Raw genomic sequence first — 19505 nt, forward strand, 5'->3', positions numbered from 1 at the left:
AAAGAACTTTTGACTTGCCGCATCCTGCATCCAGTTTTTGGCCATGTCGCGGCGTAAACAGGCAAAACCTCGCGCCTTCTTGAAGCGTAAGTTCAAGTCCAGCTCTGGAAGCTGCTTAAGTGACCCAAGTGATTCCAAGTACATGTGTGTGTGTGTGTGTGTGTGCGAGTGTGTTTGATTGATTTGGGGCATGGCCTGTTGTGCCACGGGAATTGAGCGTTTGCTACTCGTAGCCAAAATGAGTGAGTGACAAGTGCAAAATGGGGAGACACTGCCACAGTTTTTGGACAGCACTTGCCACAGGGGAGACACTACACCTAACGGGTCGAGAGGGAAGGGGAGTGAGGGGATAGGAGATAGGGGAGGTGCAACATGCACCATTGAACGGTTCTGGTAAACCCCAAAAAGGTAGCTTTTACTACTACAATGTTGCAACTGCAACACAAAACAGTCGAGTTGCAGCCAAGGCAACCAAAGTGCCGTTAATTTTTAATACAATTTCAAATTGTGTCAGTGTAAATAACAGCAAACAGAGGCAACTCGCTCGCAGCCACAACCTGCAGACTCAACAACAACAGCAACAACAAAAACAGCAACAACAATGATAACAAATAAAATTGACAATAAATCCAATGCACATGTGAGGCGGTAACTGGCAACCGGATCGAAGCCCCCAAAGACAGCGCCACACACAAATTTACACACACACACAGACACACACATATGCACATGCACACACTGCGAAGCGGGCATAAAATTTCCCCAATGTATATGAAAGCTACAACAGCAGCAACAGCAACAGCAACAAAACGAAGCGAACTTTGGCTTTGCTCTTTTTGTTGTGCTTTGGCGCTCTCTCCCTCTTTCTCTCTCATATTTGTTCGTTCGTTGTGTGTGTGTGTGTGTACGAAAAAAGCACAAAACACAGAAAACCCATTGCCATGTATTTCTCATGGGAGTCGGCAACGGCTCTGGCCAATCCCGAGGGATTGACATTGGCGCAGCAAGGCAGCAAAGGCAGCCAGTCAGTCAGCAAGGCAGCACAGAACAGAACAGCACAGCGCAGCGCAGCGCCAGAGCAGCGCAGCCGGCAGGCAACAGACAACAGCAACGGCAAACGAAACATGCGCAATTCTCTGGGGGATTCTCATTCGTTGACGCGGCAGCACACACAAACATACCCTTACATACAACATGCATACATAGAAGACATGTGTATGCATGTGTTAGTGCGTGCTTATTGACAAGCAACAACAAAAACACGCATTTTTCAAAATTTGCTTTGATTTGCTTTTTGGAGCCCAACTATGTATGTATGTATGTGTTTGTGTTTCCTTTTCACCTACCAAAAATGTGCAGGCAAATCTTTAAAACCATCGACGACGGCGTCGCTGCCGCAGCCAACATTGAAGTTGACGTCGTCAGCGTCAGCATTGAACGCCGAGAGAATTCCCGCTGCTGAGGCGAGGCTTAGGATTGCGACAGTTTTTGCCAGACTGGCTGCCATAAGTTGCTCGTTGGCTGCTGCTGCTCCAGAGCGTCCCCCACTTCCCTGGCTTGTTGCCGTCGTCGTCAACGTGTGCACGTCTCTAGTGTATTGGCAAAATATTTGCTATGACATTGCAAAGAGCGCGGCGCCAAAATAGCAACAGCAGCAGCAGCACCAACAGAAAGCACTTTGGGCATACATAGGCTATGTGCGATGTGAGGTTATGTACAGACCTGCATACTAGTATGTATGGTATATGTATATTGTGTACATGTGTATTGGCTCGAAGTATGCGTTGTCTAGCGGTAACTAGTTTGGTAAATGGATTTGGTGTGGGCGTTGAAATCCTAATATTGAGTTGAGCCGAACCCTCGGGAATTTTATAGCAGCCGCATTTTGTCAGCACAATAAGAAATTCCTTCATACACCAACAACCGCTAAGCTCACTTTGTGTTTATCGATATGTCTTGTCCTCAAAGGTCAACCTCGAGTTGTGATCGTACATTTATCGATTGCACTTTGTTCAGAGTTGCCATCTGTTTTACAGTCGCTCGTTTCACTGTTTTTTTTGTTCACTTTGTTTCATTTCGCGCAAACTATTGATGAAATTTATTGTTGGCGCTTTTAACAACACCTTCGGGTTTGTTATTTCATTATTTTTTTAATACACCCACACAGACACATGCATGCATGTATGTGTGTTGTATGTTGTATGTTCGCCGTGTGCCAATGCCATTATAAAAGTTGCAGGCTGTGGCGCTGGCTTTGTTTTTAGCCCGCCCGCCCGTTCGCCACCCACTCCCCCGTTGCAAAAGCGTTCGGTTTGCTCCATACGCTCGTTCGCCTGCTCGCTCGTCGCTCTCTACACACGCTTAGTAGCCATTTGGGAGCTGGAAAAGTGGCAAGCGGCGGGTATTGGGGTAGTGGCAACGGATTGATGGGTCAAAGGGGACGACGCTTATTATTACGTTTACAAATATGTCTGTGTGTGTGTGTGTGCGCGTATTTGCTTCTCTATACTGTATGTGTGTGTAAGTGGTTGTGGGGAGCTGGGGGAGATGGGGAGGGCAAGTGCGCACCTTTTTGGTGGTGGTTGGGGTAAAACGCTTAAAAACATGCCATAGCCGAAAAACAAGTAAGAAACACACATGCGGGCACTTGTGCTCCACACACACACACACACACATACCAATACTCTCCCTCTCTTGCGCACACAAACACACACACACACACATGCATTGCCAGCGACCGAGTGCGAAATGCACTCTGGGGGGCTTTAAACAAAAATGAAAATCGCTTGCATACATATGGGCGCTTACACACACACACACACATCCACACATACAAAGAGCCATTCACATGCTTGCTGCCTTGCACAAAAAGAACTTGACTTGGTCGCCGACGTCGTCGTCGTCGTTGTGTTGTTGGGTTTGTTCTTGTTGTGGTTATTGCTGTTGTTGTTGTGGTGCTTCGACAATTTTAACGACCATAACTGGTTCTCACACTCCCCATCCCCTCGCTGCTTGCCAACATTCTTCTCGCCTTTCTCCCCATTCGCTTCCACTCGCATTTATTTTAAAATACGCGGCACTTCCGCCGCAAACGGCACACAGTTTTCCCCCTCGCCCCTCCCTCATTCCACTCCGTTCACTCCCACTGCTTGGCAGGCACCCATTCAGCACTCGCCATCTCTTTCCATCTGTTTGCCATACAAATATCGCACATACTTTCAAGTGGCTCGCTCGCGCTCTTTTATAGCCGCCGTTCATTCGTTCGTTCGTTTTGGGGCGCTGGCCTTTTATATGGAAATAATAACCAAATGTTCTCGCACGATACTCGAGCAGCATCAGAACATGGAGCACAAGTCGTCCACGTTTCCATTATGTTGATGTTGACCAGGCAACAGTCGCAGTCTCCGGCAATCGTCCGTCCGGCTTGGCATAATGTTGATTTCCGTGGCGATTCCTTGCGGTGTGATTCCGGCGTGTCCTTTTGCCCATATATTTTAAGCCGTTACCTTGCCGACGACCGCCGCGGTCACCAATCTGCCCCACCCCGCTTTGCTTCCCAACTTCCCAGTTTCACAACTTGTCCACTCACCCTCCAGCCATGCCTGGAATCCTTGACACTACTGAAGGCTCAAATCATTCACATTTTGCAGCAGACTTCTGTATGCGTTTAGAGATCAGTTTTACTCGCATTAAATGCTTAAGAGTTCATAGAAGATTACATATTTGATTGTAATCATTGTAAAATATTATTTAATTTTATAGTAGTATATACAACCCACACAAAAATTTGCTCCCTCATTTAGCGCCATTTTTGTGGAACTGTGTCATTTCAGAGCTCTAAGCTGACCTCGTTTCAAAACTATAATATATATTTGTTATACTTTACTTTATTATATATTATTTATTATATACTATAATAATAAATCTCAAAATTGTTCATAAGGAAAATTTTCAAAAATTTTAATTTTCATCTTTATGTTTCATCTTCAGATCAAACATTATCTCATTAAACGCCTATTTTGAAGTAAATAGTAATATTATTGAGCAACCAAGAGTTAAGAATTTAATTAGTTGGACAATTTTATTTCATGAATGATTTCTAATTTGTTTAGGCTTTATGTATGCATTTATTATTTCCATAATATAATAGTCCTATTTGTAAATACTTAGTTTTTAAAGTAAGTTATATTTTATCTATGATATGAATTTAATTCAAGTCTAATAGTTTATTAACAATGTCGCGAAACTAATTTGGCTCAACTCTTTGTAGAATCCATGTTTCTTTTAAATACTCAACTTGGCGAGTGAATGATGTGGCTCTTGTGGCTCGCCGAGCTCCACAAAAGTCATAAAACTCAACGTTTGTTTGTCTTTCGCACCTCACAACTCACTCTCGCAACGAAAAATTTATGAAAAATTCAATTTAATTGCACAATTACACATGTTCCACATTTTCATTTCGTAGAGCTTTTCGTTCGCCGTTGTTTTTCTTGTTGTTGTTGTTATTATTGTTGTTGTTGTTGTTGCTGATGCACCCCTTGCAATTACTTTTAAGGCAGTTGTTTTGGCAACGGCAACGACCCCCTCAAGACTGGCAGCAGCCATGCGAGCGCCATCGATCACGTGCGGCTTTTGCCAGAGACACACTAACACACTCGAGCACTCACACACACACACACACACACATAGACAGTCAGATCCATACACTCGCACATACACTTTGGAGTTTTGAGCTATTGGCAACAGTTTTCTTTAGCTCGGGAAACGAAGCGAGCACCAACAATAAAACACAAAACGTGTAAATAGAATTTTTGGCACGATGGCCGCCCGGGGAGTGCTTTAGCATAATCTGCATGAGTATGAGTATAGGTATGAGTGCGGCTTCGAGTATGAGTGTGAGTGCCAGCATGGGTACGAGTCTGAATGTGCTGGGTACAAGAAGTACCCCTTGCTTAAGTAATGAGAAGTCGCAGTTGCAGTCGCTGTTTTTTTTTCTTTTTTGGCAATTGACCATTCGTTTGAATACCCTGCAGGCAAGTGACAGCAGGGTATGATAATGTACTGCGCTGCAACCCAACGTTACTGTTTTAAGTTTTCATAGAGTAGGAATTTTTGAAATCCCTTTTATTACATTATCAAATATCTCATTCTGTGTCGTGAACAACTTTCAATCTCCTAGCACTTACCAGCTCTTACAGGCTGTATCTTGATAGTTCAATCAGTCAGTCATTCAATCAGTAATTCAGTCAGTCAATCAATAAGTCAGTGAATCAAATATAGTAAAATATCGTATGCTACCTACAAAATTAAGCCACCTATTTCTTATCAGTCGGGTGATATCTTAATATTTCGATCAGTCAATCAGTCAGTCAGCCGATCAATCACATTATTTGAAGTAGCTCTTACTAATCGAGCTGTACCTTGATAGTTCAATCAGTCAATCAGCAAATCCATCAGTCAGTCAATCAAATATCGTAAACTATTTTAGCAACAATTGCAAACTCCTAGCTCTTACCGCTAGGATTGAATGTCGTTAGTTCCAACAGTCAATCACTCAGTCAACACAAGAAATGTTTTATACAATATAATAAGTAGTTAGTTACCTATGCAAGTGACTGCGTTAATTGACCATCTTGAACTTCATCATCTTGCAGTAGGCGAAAAGGAGGAGGAGCAGATTGGCGAAGATGGCGTCACAAAGACCCCAAAGGCATCTGACTTGCTGGAGCCCAAAGAGGAGCTATTTAGCGCAGACGAAGAGGACGAAGAGGAGGGGGAGGAGGACGATGGCTTCAGTGGCGATGAGAACGAGACTGTAAAGGAGCAGCCCAATGAATCACAGCTCGAAAGCTTGCAGCAAGCAGCTGATGATGCCACAGCTGCCGCCGTTGCCAAGACTACAGCGACAGCAACGATAACAACAACAGCAACAACAAAAGCAGGCACAGCAGCTGCAACTACAGAAGAACTACAACACCCTGGGGATGCTGCAGCCACTGGCAACGCCAATGGGCACTGCAAGTTGAGGTCCAGCGGTGGCGATGCCACTGGTAAGTTTGACTTCAATTTGCATATTTTATTGCCTTTTGCTAAAAGATATATGCGATATGAACGGCCAACCGGAGTTGCCCAATAGCCCAAAATTCCGGCTACGGCTACGACTCCGCTTCTGACTCCTTCTCCTTCCATTTCCAGCTCGCAACTCTTGCTCTCCCAGCCACCCAAACTCCAAAGCCCTTTGCAAAACATAGACACACATCTTGAACAGTGTTCGCCCCCGTTTCGAAGCCCAAGTCCAAACCGAAGTCCAAGTCATCGTCTTGGGGCATTCCCCACGAGGCATTGACATGTCCGGCTAATAACTCTCGACAGTCTCATAAATAGCAAATGCTGTTGTTGCTGTCGATGTGCCTCTTTTACTCGCTACTCCAACTTCAGCTTCAGCTTCATCTTCATCTTCTGTCTCAGCGTCAGCTCAGCTCAGCTCCACAGTTGCACAACTAGTGACGGTTTAAAAGAGCGCAACTATCCTGTAAATTGGATAATGTTGCACTTACAGGGTGTCAATTGGCTTCCAAATGTTTCAATTTATGCCTTCATAGATATTGCTATAAATATTTGAGATTTACCTCGTAAAATAATTGAAATACAAGTTCTGCTTTAATAAAAGTGAAACACAAAAATCTTGCTGCTCTTTTTACAGAAGATAGAATATTATTCCGAATTTCTGAATTTTATGTGATTTGTTGAAATACAAGTGTCTCTCGATTTTCTAAAAATAATTTAAGTTATTCGTTATTCAAATATTTCTAAAATAAAACTTAAGATTGAGTTTAATATAATACGATAACAAATCATTCGGTATCTTAATTTTTGATAACACATATTTATAATATAACTTATTCTAGCAAATGTTATATTTTTATATAATTTGGTTAAATGCATTATTAGTTAAACACGGTAAAGATGTCAGTTATAAAATGTAAATGCAAAATAGCTTATGCGTTATCAATTATGGATAATATTTATTAAGTTGCCCTAAAAATGATGCGCTTAAAAGTAGGCAACATTTCGCACACTCTTGTGTGCGTAGTCGAGTCACCCTGTGCCAGAACTGACTCCCACTTTAGGAGGCTGCGAGTACTGTTGTTGCTGTTGTCGGTGCATAAAGTTTGATGTGTCCATGCGGCATCATACATGCGCCCATTTATACACGCACACACACGCAAACACAGAGCAATGTGTGTGTGTGTTGCTCTTGTATTTGATATTCCTGTGCGTCATTGGATTATGGCACTTGGGTGTGTAAAGCCATCGATTCAAAGCGCTGCTCGTTATGACTGGACTGGCTGCTCTTGTTCTTGTTGTTGTTGTTGTTATTGTTGTTGTTGCTGCAGCTTTGGCCAACAATAATAAAGCAAGCGCCATGTTTAAATAGAACACAAACTGATGACACACACACACACACACATAGAGAGCGAGCAACACAAGCATGCAATATGTGAGTGCAAGTGTGTGTTTGTTCATTATTTGTTGCTCTTTTCTCTGTTGGCGCTGGATGTGCCGCTGCCATTGCCGGGACATATTCCCAGCGGAGCGGCAGACAAGCCAAGCGGCGGCACAGAACATCATCATCATCAGACTAGACTCGCTCTCTAACCCACGCTCACGCTCTCGCCCACGCCCACTTTTTGGATGCTTCGCCCTGTAGTCAAGCAACCATTTGGGAGCATGCAGCAGGCAGTTGGACGAGCACTGCCATGTGCTACGTCTGGGTGCTGTTGTTGTTTTTGCTTCTGTACCTGTGAGCTCAAGTTTTGCTTGTGGCGCTGGCTAAGTCGGTTTTAACCTCACTCGCACAACACGAGCCCCCACTAACGGCACTATGGAGGGCCAAACTTTATCACCAGTGCGCGCAGCTACACGCTCCCGCTCTCTCTCTCTCCTTCTCGCTCTCTCTTTCTCGCTCTCTGTATATGACAAGTACACTGCTGCAGTGCGTCCTCTGCTGCTACTGTTGCTGCTGCTGCTGCGTCGCAGTCGCCTCGTTTACTGTCATTGTAGCCATGGAACCTGCCCGCTTGCACCCCCCTTGTCGCTGACTCTCACTTTGGCCCGTACTGCCACAGCTCTCCAGTGTGTTGTATAATGTTCTAAAGGGAAATCGAGAGGCTGTGATAAGTTTGGGGGATCCGAAAATTGTCTTTCTGCCTCAGTGTTTGTTGTCGTTGTTGTTGCTGCTGCTGCTGCCATGCGAAACCCGGCGAGAACGAATTGGCCCTTTTGTGCGCATCAACAACACGGCCCAAGTTGGGCCACCAACATTCCCAGAACAGTGTCACAAAAACATAGCACATTGAAGTTTCGTTTATTGAACTGCCGAACTTATTTATATGTGTAAAATATGAGTTTCTTTGATCAGTCTTACAATGTGATTAAAAAAAAAACATTTTCTTAATTTTCTTTATTATTTTCTTAATTACCTTTTAAAAATCTTTTCATTTAATTTAAAAGACTTAGATTAATTTATGATTTCAAAGATCAAACTTAATAGCTTCTTTGTCAATTAAGTTTACAAGTTATTATTAACTTTCCTTTGAAGCTTTTTTGAAAGGTTAGAATTAGGTAAGATAAATTTCTACCATCACATATTCTGTAGAATTTTATCTAAAGATAATTTTAGTATTTTCTGAAATTCTATCCATTCCTTAATAGAGTTGCAGCAATAATTTTGTACTTTCTGTGCATTCAAAATATGTTTTCATTCTTTATTGCTATTTAACTTTTAATATTCTAAATTGTTTGATTATTTATTGTTATAAATGAATTAAATAAAAAATTATTGTTGATTTTTTGTTTAGAACAGAGTGTCTTTATTGCTTTTGCACCACTGTGCGCCTGAGCGAGCGCCAAAGTGTCACACTCAGACTCGAACTTGTGGCGTTTGCTATCCAAGGCTATTTCTATAATACACTCGCACTCTGTCTCTTTCTCTCTCTCTCTCTCGCTATCTCTCTCTCTCTCTCTTTGGCTGTCTCTTTCATATGCTATGACATTAATATGAGTTTTTCTGCTTATAGATTATATTTGTGTAAAGTTTTATGTTGCAATATTTCGGTTATGTGGCTGCACACTCGAACATTGGGCCTCGCTTGTCACTGCTGGGACGAGGTGGGCGGATTGGGTGGTGGCCCGTGTGTGAGTGTGCGTGTGTGTGTGCAGGAGACGATGACATATCCGTGGGGAGCAACCTGGGTGCGAATAAAAATTATACATTGCCATATACGAGGCGAGAGAGAGAGACGAGGAGCAGTTGAGTGTAAGGGGACGACACAGTAGGAGTAAATGTGTGAATGTAAATACGTAAGTGTGTGTGTGTATGTATGTGTGTGAGTGTGTGTATAGCATGTTTATTGGTATGCTCATTGGGGAGCATCTTGAGACCGAGACCGAGACATCTTCTTGTTGCATAGCGAAGTTGCTCATTTTGCCATTATTATTCCGTTGTGTATCGAAAAATGAAACAAAAGTGAGTTATCATCTCGTTCTCCATGTCTCCTCCGTATCCTATCCCCTCACAGCTTCACTCTTTCTCTCTTTGAGTGTGTGTGTGTGTGTGTGTGTGTGTGTGTCTGTGGATGTAATGTAAAATTACCAGGTGCAAGGCACAAGAAAGAGACGAGACGGCAAAGGTGAATGAGAGGTACCCGTGGGAAGCACGAAAGGTGCGTAAAATTTTATGACAAAACTTCATTGCTTTCAGTTGACTTTGATTAGGGAATTGCATGCACTCCACGTGTGTGCATGAGTGTATGTGTGTGTGGAATAGTATCTGAAATTTTGATAAATTATATTATATGAGAAATTGTAATGGGGTCAGGTGGCGCCACAAGCTCCGACATTGATTAATCATTGTAACAAAATAAAAAATCGATATTGCTTATAATTGTGCATAATTGTAAACAAATATTGATTAAATTCAAGATTAGCAACAAAATTTCGTAACAAATTGTTAAACTGAAATGATTTTAATTATCACAAAGCGGCTATCGAGTTTACATACCAGATCGCGAACAAGATTGATTTTGAGTACATATCGATAAGATATTTATCGGCGCACCACCACTTTTGTGGTCAGTGTCAAACTTATAGCTCTGTTTTGTGCGCTGCCTGCATAAGTCATTTATCGCCTGTTAATTGCATCAGAGACATCTTTGGGTCCCTCTAGTGTTCCCCCCTCGCACCCAATGTGTTCCCCTAGGCACCTACTGGTTTCGATTACATTCCGTTTTATTATTGTACTTATTTATATACATACAACATGTAGTATATCTGTATAATCTATTCGTATATGTATTTGTGCACATCGTTTGGCATTTGCCTTTTTATTTTGCTTGCAATAATTTTCAAACAGAAACACACAAAAAGCATTTGCGCAACAATTCCCCGAGGAGGCGAAAGGGTAGTGGTTGGAGTATGGGTGGTGACCATGAGGCAAAGGAACAGCACCAGCAGAAGCAGCTGGAGACGTCGCGTCGGCACAAGCAAACGAATCGAATTAAGAGCGCCAACGTCGCTTTGAGAGTGTCTATCTACCTCTCTCCCTCTCGCTCTGTCCCGCTCTTGCTGTGTCTTTGTGGCTGTGGCTGTCGCTGTAGCTCCTTCTCTGTCTCTCAGACTCTGACTCTAGCTCCCAGTGGGAATCGGCAGTCGGCTGTCGGCGGGCGCTTCGGCTGTTCTCTTGGGAATGCTACGCTGGCGCAGTGTGGATGGACTCCTGTGCTGAAGCGCGTCGTTCTCAATGCAGTGTCCAAGTCCCGTTAGTAAGTCGTTGTTGTTGTTGTTGCTGTTACTGTTACTGGACTCGACTCAACTCAGCTTCCGTTTCGGTTGTTATTGTTGTTGCTGCTGTTGTTGCTGCTGTCGTAGGCGTCGCTTTGGGAAATCTGCGCGAGTGGTCTGCTTGTTGGGGTAGGCGACTGCAGTCACGTATGGGCGTGGCACATACCAAAGCAGCCGAGCATAATCAGCAGGAGCAAACGTCAATTGCAGCGAACATCAAAGCGCTCGGGCAGCAACCATAAAAACGCGCTGTGTCTAATGGCCACAAGATGGCGCTGCCATCATATGCAAATTTCGTTCGATTTATGAGCCACACACACACACACATACAGTAGCACAGCCACACACACACACACATGCAGTCTCACATGTGGAGCTGGCTTTATTAACATGACGAACGCGCAAGATGCGAGTCATAAAATTAGCCTGGGCGCCTGTCGATGCTGCTGATGAATGCAACCAGACCTGCCTCACTATTCCCCTCCCATCTGCCCTCTTCGCCACCCCTCCCATCCACCCATAAAAGCGCAATGAGCGTCGGTGTGTGGAGTCGAAAAATTTGCAAAACTCAAAGCAACAATTCGACGAAAGCCAATTTCACAGTATGCCACAAAGTGCTAGAGCGAGGCAGCTACAGCGATGGCTAGAAAGAGAGTTGGAGAAATGGCTACCAACGAAGACAGCGGCTGTATAGAGAGAGGGACAGGGGAAGGAAGGCAGGATGGGAGGATGGAGTGAGGGTATACAGGGGACACGGCCATACGGCTCCCTATAGAGCGCATGTTGAATAATCATCATCAGAGAGGGGGAGCGAGAAACGAGAGAGCAGGCGAGAGAGATGGGGAGGAAGTGGGGCACAGGACACAGCGGGGCTTGCAGCGGCGTGTCAAAAGTCGCCATTTGCCCCCGTCGCCAGACGGAACGTTGTTGCACTTGCATTGCGTTTTTGGCATGTTAAAACTTGTCCGTGTGGTTGCGTTGCCGGCCGCTAGATGGCGTCTGGCGCACGTGCAACAGCTACATGCTACATGCCACAAGCACACACACACACACACGCACGCACTGAGCGAGAAATTCGTAAAATTTTGTTTCCGCTGATGAAGTATTCCCCAGTTGCAGGACAAGGATTATTGGACGTGTGGCATCATTCGCTGTTTTCTATGACCCCCAGACCAAGGGATCTCCCCCTCTCACGTCTCCTCCCCACCCTGCGTTCTTTTGCTCATAGCGAGCGCGTATGCAAAGTGGAATAAAAGCACATCGTGAAAACGTCGCCACCATTTGACGTCGCTGCTCCTCATCATTGCCGTAGCCATCAAAGAAAGGCCCCCAAATGTTCGCGCTTAGAATGTTGCGCATTCCAATGACGATGCTGATGCTGATGGCTTTGACTCGCAGTTGTGTAGTTTTTTAGAGCCTTGCCACGCAAATTTCATTTTGTCATTAGAAACTAATAAAAACGAAAGCCAAAGTATCTATCTATCCATGTGTGTGTTTGTGGTTTACGAGTTGAGTTTGAGTTTCATTAGGATCTACTTAATGAACTTATCTGGGCTTCATTAGATCCATAGAGCCAAGGCCTGATAGAAAAGAGCTTGAAATCATTCGAATGTTATGTCAATTTACTAATGGAAAGACGCTCGAATTTATAGATCAGCAGATATATAGATTTAAGATAGCTATGTGTCTCGATTGAGAGATAAAGATAAAGTTAACATATCCATCTATATACCTATTTTATTTTTGATTGTATTTTTTATAAAGCATATGAAAACAAGCGTGGTTCAGTTAATCTGAGAACTAAACTCAACTATATATATTTTCTAAAAATGAGTAATAAGTAGATGTATAGATATTAATACGAACTTATAGATTGAGAGACAGGCGTACAAATATATATCTAAAATATATTATATCTTTTACAGTACATTGAATTTGGTTAACTTAATTTAACTTGGTTTCATAACTTACAAAATTTTGCATTACCTGATCTGATGATAACTTCTTCAAACGAAGTTATTATTAATTTCTGTATCGCACTAATTTTAGTATTTATTCTGCTTTAGTATATATTCCAACTGAAGTTTCTTCTTGTAGCTTTTGTCGGTATATTGACTTATGGTTTATGGTTGATAGACCAAGAATTATTTTTGCCTGAGCTGCATAATTAAATGAGCAATTTATATCAACAAATACATTAATTGGAAAGATTAATAAAACAGCAGACATTCTAGGTGCGCTAAGCAAAATGCTTCTCTTTGTATTGGATCTTGAGCATTAAAGTTCAAAATATATAGTCTCCGTTTAAGAAAGCTAATAATATAAATACGCTAAAATACTTCCCAAATGTTAGAATATTAGAAGATTTCAATAGATTTGTTTGCAGTGCAAACTTAACAACTGAGCATAAAGGCAGACGCTCAAGAGTTGCAAACTGAGAAATTTACCCAAGCACTGACAGTCTGATATCTCACCCACTCACAAATAAATAGCTATAGACTCAAGACAACGGAATGTGCAGAGAAAGGAACGTTGTACGCGGCGTATGAGTAATGCAACGACATTTACGCATTCCACTCTGAAGACGCAGACGGATTGAAGCCCAAGCAAGACGCAAACTTGAGGCGAGGACACGTGCCTGAGTTGGCTAAACAGCTGTTTCATTTAGCCAAAGAACGGAAGAGGAAGAGCAAGAACAAAAGAGCGAGAGAGAGAGTGAGAGAGAGGAGTGAAGTTAAAACCAAAACAAGCGGCGCTCTTAACAAGCATTCAAAGGACTCTGTTGAGCCTGCGCACAACGGAATGGCGCTCTTAAGTTGCTCTTAAGACCAAACCTGAAAGGCAGAGGAAGGAAATGTGAAGGGAGAGAGAGGAACGGTAGATGGGGAGTTGGGGTCAGGGGTCAGCTGGGCTATGCTTGGGCATGGAATTATGGCACCCAGGGGCTTAGCATAATCAAAATTCCTTGCAACTGGGGACCACGTGGCATGCAGCTTCGGCACTAGCGATGGCGATGGCGCTGGCAATGGCAACGCAGCCAGCGGCTGTGTTTGGAACGTGCCACAGCCACAGCGATGTTGCAACCAAAAACTAACTATGTCTCCGTCTTCAACTTGCAGGCAACAAGCTCAAGGATGCCGAGAAGGAGAATGAGAAAGAGAAGATGGATTCAGAGGATGCGGATGACATTGAGGAGGATGTGGATGAGATGCTCAGCCTCAGTGGCGAGGAGGATTACGATGACGATGACGACGACGACGACGATGACGATGAGGAACTGCACAGTCTGGACAGCTTCTACTCAGGTGAGTTCTTTCCGTCTCTCCTTTTTTCTCTGTTTGATCCTGATCCATTTGTCACATATGAAAGCAAGCAAGTGGCTCTGCGTGCCCCACAATGTGGCAACGTTGCCTTCGCTTGCCTAGCTATAACCATTGAAAATTGCCGTATGGGGTGTTATATGGCTGACGGAGACGACACTCCAGGGTGCTCTACACCTGAGCCGCGGGTGTCGTTCCACAAGCTGCCGCCGCCCCCTTGGCCCATGGCCTAACTACGTTTTAAAAACCCCAAACAGCAATCAACACCAAGCAGACTCCGTCTCTGACTCCGACTCCGACTCTCTGTATCTGTATCTCACTCGGAACCGAGTCGCCACAGTCGAGTCGCTGTGGCAAGCTGCCACTTCACTTTCACCACATACATCGTCGTTGCCATTTACGAGCCGTCGAACAGAGGGACAGCAACTTGGCTAGCATCATGAGCTATGGCCACAATATGACCCTACCTCTCCCTACCCTACCCTCCATTCTCTTACTTCCTTACGCTGCCCCAGTGATGCCCCTGCTGCCGCACAGCTTGCCACATTTCTCTCTAGTGCCATTTCGTATGCTTTTTCTGTGTTATTTGTTTCGTTTTGTGGTGTTTTCCGCCATCATCACCTCCCACTTGCCTCCACTTCAGCACTTCCTTTCCTTTCTTTCTTGTTGTTGTTTTTTTTTACTTCTTTGTTTTTGTTTTCCGCAGACTTCCTTTTGCTTGTACTTTTTGTGGTCCTTGCCCAGCGTCTGCCATGAGCGTCTGTTAGTCTCCTACTCCTTCTGCCCATTCACATTGGCATCCTCAGCCACCTTCCCACTCACATTCACATTCACATTCACATTCACTCTCGCACATTCATATACATTCATTCACACTCAACTCGGTTGACTGAGCTGGCATTGCTTTGATGCCTTCACTGGCTATTCTTATGCTTTGCTAGAACTTCACTGAGCGAAATGCTATTGAGTTTACCATAAAATATTCATTATTTCATTTTATTTTCCGACTTGATTTTTCGGTAGCCTCTTTTTCTTTGCCATTCGTCATACTGCTAACTTAATACTTCGAAAAATATACTAAAGGCCTAATTATTCGTGTTTTACAACACTAAATTAATCGATAACACATTTCGATATATTCTTTGTTTATTCAACTAATAACTTACTTTCTAAGTTATTTCTGTATATAAAAGGAATACTTTAAGAGTGTGGTTATAAGAATTCTTCGGACTTGGCATGTTTTTATATTATTTAACAATTGATACTAAACTTTGTATGCATAATCTAAAATTGTGTGCATCATTTTCAATTTATGTTTTAATGAAACAAACCAAGTGTGAAAAATTTGATTATATGCAAAATACCAGGCCTACTTCTGAATACAACTTTCTTTGTGTCTATCCGCATAAATGTAAACTACCAAATGTTTAATAGAAATTAAACTTTTAAGGTGCTGTCTTATATTCAGAACAAAGCGATTAAAACGCTTAGGAATAGACATTCGTAATTATGTTATATACACATATGGCAAATAATATAAAATAAAACTTTGTAAAATCATGATAACAACAATTTATAGTTTGTTATTGTTTAAAACAGACATTTCTTGTCCTATCATATGAAATCACAACGCAATCTATTTAAGAACTTACAAAATATTGAAATTTACAGTTCACATATTAAAGATGATGCATTTCTTAAGCAGATATTTCGCAGCAAAAAAAAATAATGAAAAATATAAATACATTAGTAAATTAAAAATGTAAATTTCTTTACAATTAGTTACTTATTGTGGAATACTTTAAAAAAGCTGCCTTGCTTTAAATTAATTTGCTGAATGTTTTGTTAGTCTACTATTTCTTTCGGTGTATACACTTAGTTAAGCTACTGCATAGCACTCAACACTCGGGCAGTGTTTTACCTCCTCATTCTCCCACAAGGGTTGAGTTGCTTGCCGCCTTCTTTTCATTTGTTGCCGCCTTTCGAGGAATCTGTGGCTCTTGTGTGTGAGTGTGTGTGTGTCTGTTGTTGGCTTTGGCTTTGACTCCATGGAAATCTCGCTGGCTCCAAGGCTATTTGGTAACAATTTTGAAACGTTTTACTGCCTTGCGGTGTGATTTGAAGAAATTGAGAAGTGCAGCAGCTGCAGCGCCTAAATGTATGCTATGAAATGCAATTAGTTGCAGTCGCAGACAGTCGAAAGCATCGCGAAGATGTGGAAGTGGATTCTAGGGCATATCCTTGGACGCTTTGTCAAAAGTTTAGCCCAAGTCACTTCATTTCATTTGTATTCCTTTGCCTTCGGCTTTGCCTTTCGCTTGGACTTCCGCCCCGGACTTGAGTTGAATTCTTAGCTTGTCCTTTTGATTTATTAATAGCACGTGTACGAGAAGCGGAAAGTGTTTTGGATTGGCAATGGAGGATGAGAGTTCAAGTAGTTTGCATGTTTTTAAAAGTGACATGGAGTATGCAAATAGTTAGTTAGTTCCGTTCCAAGTTTCCTTTTGATGCGACGCAATTAATTACACATTTGTCTTACAAGACAAACAACTAAACAAGTGAAACAAAAACAACAACAACAACAACTGACAAACTGCAAAAGCGCCTCACATGTCCACGTCTAAGACCATAAATAATTGCTGTCTCCGCTTAAAGGGGCAAAGCGATGGGCTTCGCAAATACCCTGTTGTTAAGAGACGATGCTAAGCAACAACACAACTTTTTAAATTTTATTCCAATTAAGCTTTAAAACAGAATGAAGGCTTGAAATAATATAAGCAAAACTTTAAGAGCGAAATAATAAAAACTAAAGTCTATCTAAAGTTGTACTTTTTTTCGCGCTTTTAGTGAGGTACAAATTAAATAAAATAAGTTCTGCTAAATTAACTCCATATAAGCTTGTAGGAACTTATACAAATCTCATATTTCCGTTTTTTACTATTTAGTAACATTTTTGAAAATAAATACTATTTATAAAATCTTTGTAGGAGTATCAATTCTTTTATATTATCAGTATATGTTTTCGGATATAATGACAAACTAATTGGTATTTAGTATTATTATTTAAAATAAACTTATATTAATAATAAATTCCAAATTATTTGAAGAAACTATAAACGGTTTTACAATAGTCTATTCGTGGATTCTTTTCGTATAATGATGAACTTTTGGTATTTATATTACTTTGTAAACCAAAAAGTTTTGCAGCTTCTCCTCAAATGTACTTCTTTTCTTACGAAGTTTCTTCGGATAATTTTTTAGTGTTAATCATTATTAATTGTTATTGTAATCAATATTATTACAAAAAAAATTTTGAACAAACCTTATAAAATTAAGCAAATTTTGTAGAGAAACTGCAATCCTTTTTGGTTTACACTTTAAGTAAGATTATTTTCTAAAATGATTACAAATAAATTCATCTGCTTTTCCTGCTCTTCTGTTAGATTGTTTTGTATATAATCTAGAATTAATAAGTGCAGTGAAAAATATTATTAAAATCCTTGAAACTGGCTACAATCAGTTTTTAATAGAAGGTCTATAGAGAAGCAAAAGTTCTTTTTTTGGTTTACAGTACACAACATTTTTTTAAATAATTCATTATTTGATACAATTATTAAAAATTCTTAATGAATAGAATGAGTTTGTATAATCCAGTATTATATAGAGGATAGAGTATGTAGAGGGTATCGCTTAATCACGCACTCGCGACTAACGCACTTTGAGAAGTTATCTTTTTAGGTTGAAGATGTTGGCTTAAAGTGCCAATTCTCACAGTGTTTGGCAGCTTGTTAATGTTAAGTTCAAGTCCGTTGCTTTCTCAAGAAATGACCACAAATTGCTTTAGATTGAGATCTCTTTCACTCTGGTGGAAAACTGGTCCGGTTAATGAACCGCTCTTCTATCTCACAGTCTGACCAAAATGAGCCACACACACAAACAGCTGTCAAAGGGCCAAGATCACGTTTCCGTAAAGATCTGTCAATGTGCCGCTTAAGCAGCGTCATGTAATTGGGTCAACACGCATCATCTATATAATAAGTTTGATAGCTCTACACTACAAAACTAGTATACACAATATCTATATCTATATCTATATCTTGGGCTGCTCCATAAATAATATGCGCACAAGTTTTGCAAATCTCAAGTGTGAAAACACCTTGACACCAAAGCTAAACAAATGCAGAAAAGTTGCTCCGCTCTATCTCTCACGGTTGACTTGAGTTGGGAATAAGAAAATATGGTTGGGGAGAGACGAGAGAGTAGAGAGAGGAGCTGCAGTTGGCGCCTTGTCAGCTGCAGCTGGCGGACAGATTGTGGACACCGCAGCGCATTGTTTCGAGTTTCTTTTTTTGCAATTTCTTTACAAGTTTTTCGAGAGCAAAACAGAGACGCCTCCGCCTCCGCCTTCGTCTTCGTCTTCGCCTTCACCTTCGTCTCGTTGTCTCTTCTCGACTGTTTCCCGCGAGTCCTTTGGCTGGGCCAAAGCCAATCCCCCAGCCCAAAGGAGTCGGCGAAGCCAAGCCAAAGTTATGACACGCCCCAACAACATTGTGAGGATGTTGTTGCTGCTGCTGCATTCAGTTGCCACCTTTTGCATGATTTATGTGCGTTAGGTGTTGCCTCGGCAAGTTTTCTGTCTCTCTGTGGAGCAGCAGCAGCAGAAGCTGTCGGACAGTGTCCCCTCTTCCTCTTCCTTCTCCTCCTCCTCCTCCTCTTCCGCTGGTCAAAGTTGTTGATTCTTCTTTTCGCGAAAGACGTTTTCATTTCGCATAAAAACTCGGCAAACATTTTACGACACACACACACAAACAGAAACACACACTTGGAGCATGCTTGAGGCCAGACCGTGGTGGCAATTGGTTGTGTGCCCTCCCATCAGTCCCACACCCGCCTCTTGGTGGCTCCCATGTGCATACTTTTGGTGCCACTTTCGCCGTTGCACGTCTTATGCGACTCCAAGGCACAATTTCGCGCGTCCCTCTCCCCTGGGAGTGCTCTCGCTCTCTCTCTCCCTCTCACTCTCACTCTGGCTCTTCCTCTCTTTCGCACACTCACACTCACAGTGACTACCTTCAGTATTCAACCTGCTTCCGCACTTACACATTTGCGTATACGCATATTCCTCCTTCCTTCATTCTCTCTTCGCTTTATTCGAAGATAAATTCTTGGTAATTTAAATGAAATACGCGCTGAAATGTTGCCACGCATTTTTGGCCTTAAAGGATTTAATTTGGACGTATTGTTATGGGCTCTCGCTTCAGCTGATTCTTGCATAAATCTTTCGCTTGTCTCGCATTATTTCTCGCGTTGGGGATGATGATGCCCACATATCTTTTCTTCTGT

The 19505-nt window shown here is 42.1% G+C and overlaps 1 protein-coding gene across 1 annotated transcript in view; it reads left to right on the forward strand.

Annotated features, from left to right (window-relative positions):
* LOC132792916 (zinc finger protein 423 homolog) overlaps positions 1-19505 on the forward strand; it is a 38196-nt gene continuing 18691 nt past the window's right edge. Inside the window, 3 exon segments of the mRNA XM_060802453.1 lie at positions 1-86; positions 5655-6050; positions 13962-14147. Of these exon segments, the coding sequence (XP_060658436.1) occupies positions 44-86; positions 5655-6050; positions 13962-14147 (625 nt within the window). The 5' untranslated portion in view covers positions 1-43.

This window comes from Drosophila nasuta, chromosome 3, assembly GCF_023558535.2.
Source record: "Drosophila nasuta strain 15112-1781.00 chromosome 3, ASM2355853v1, whole genome shotgun sequence".
NCBI classification, from domain to species: Eukaryota; Metazoa; Arthropoda; class Insecta; order Diptera; family Drosophilidae; genus Drosophila; species Drosophila nasuta.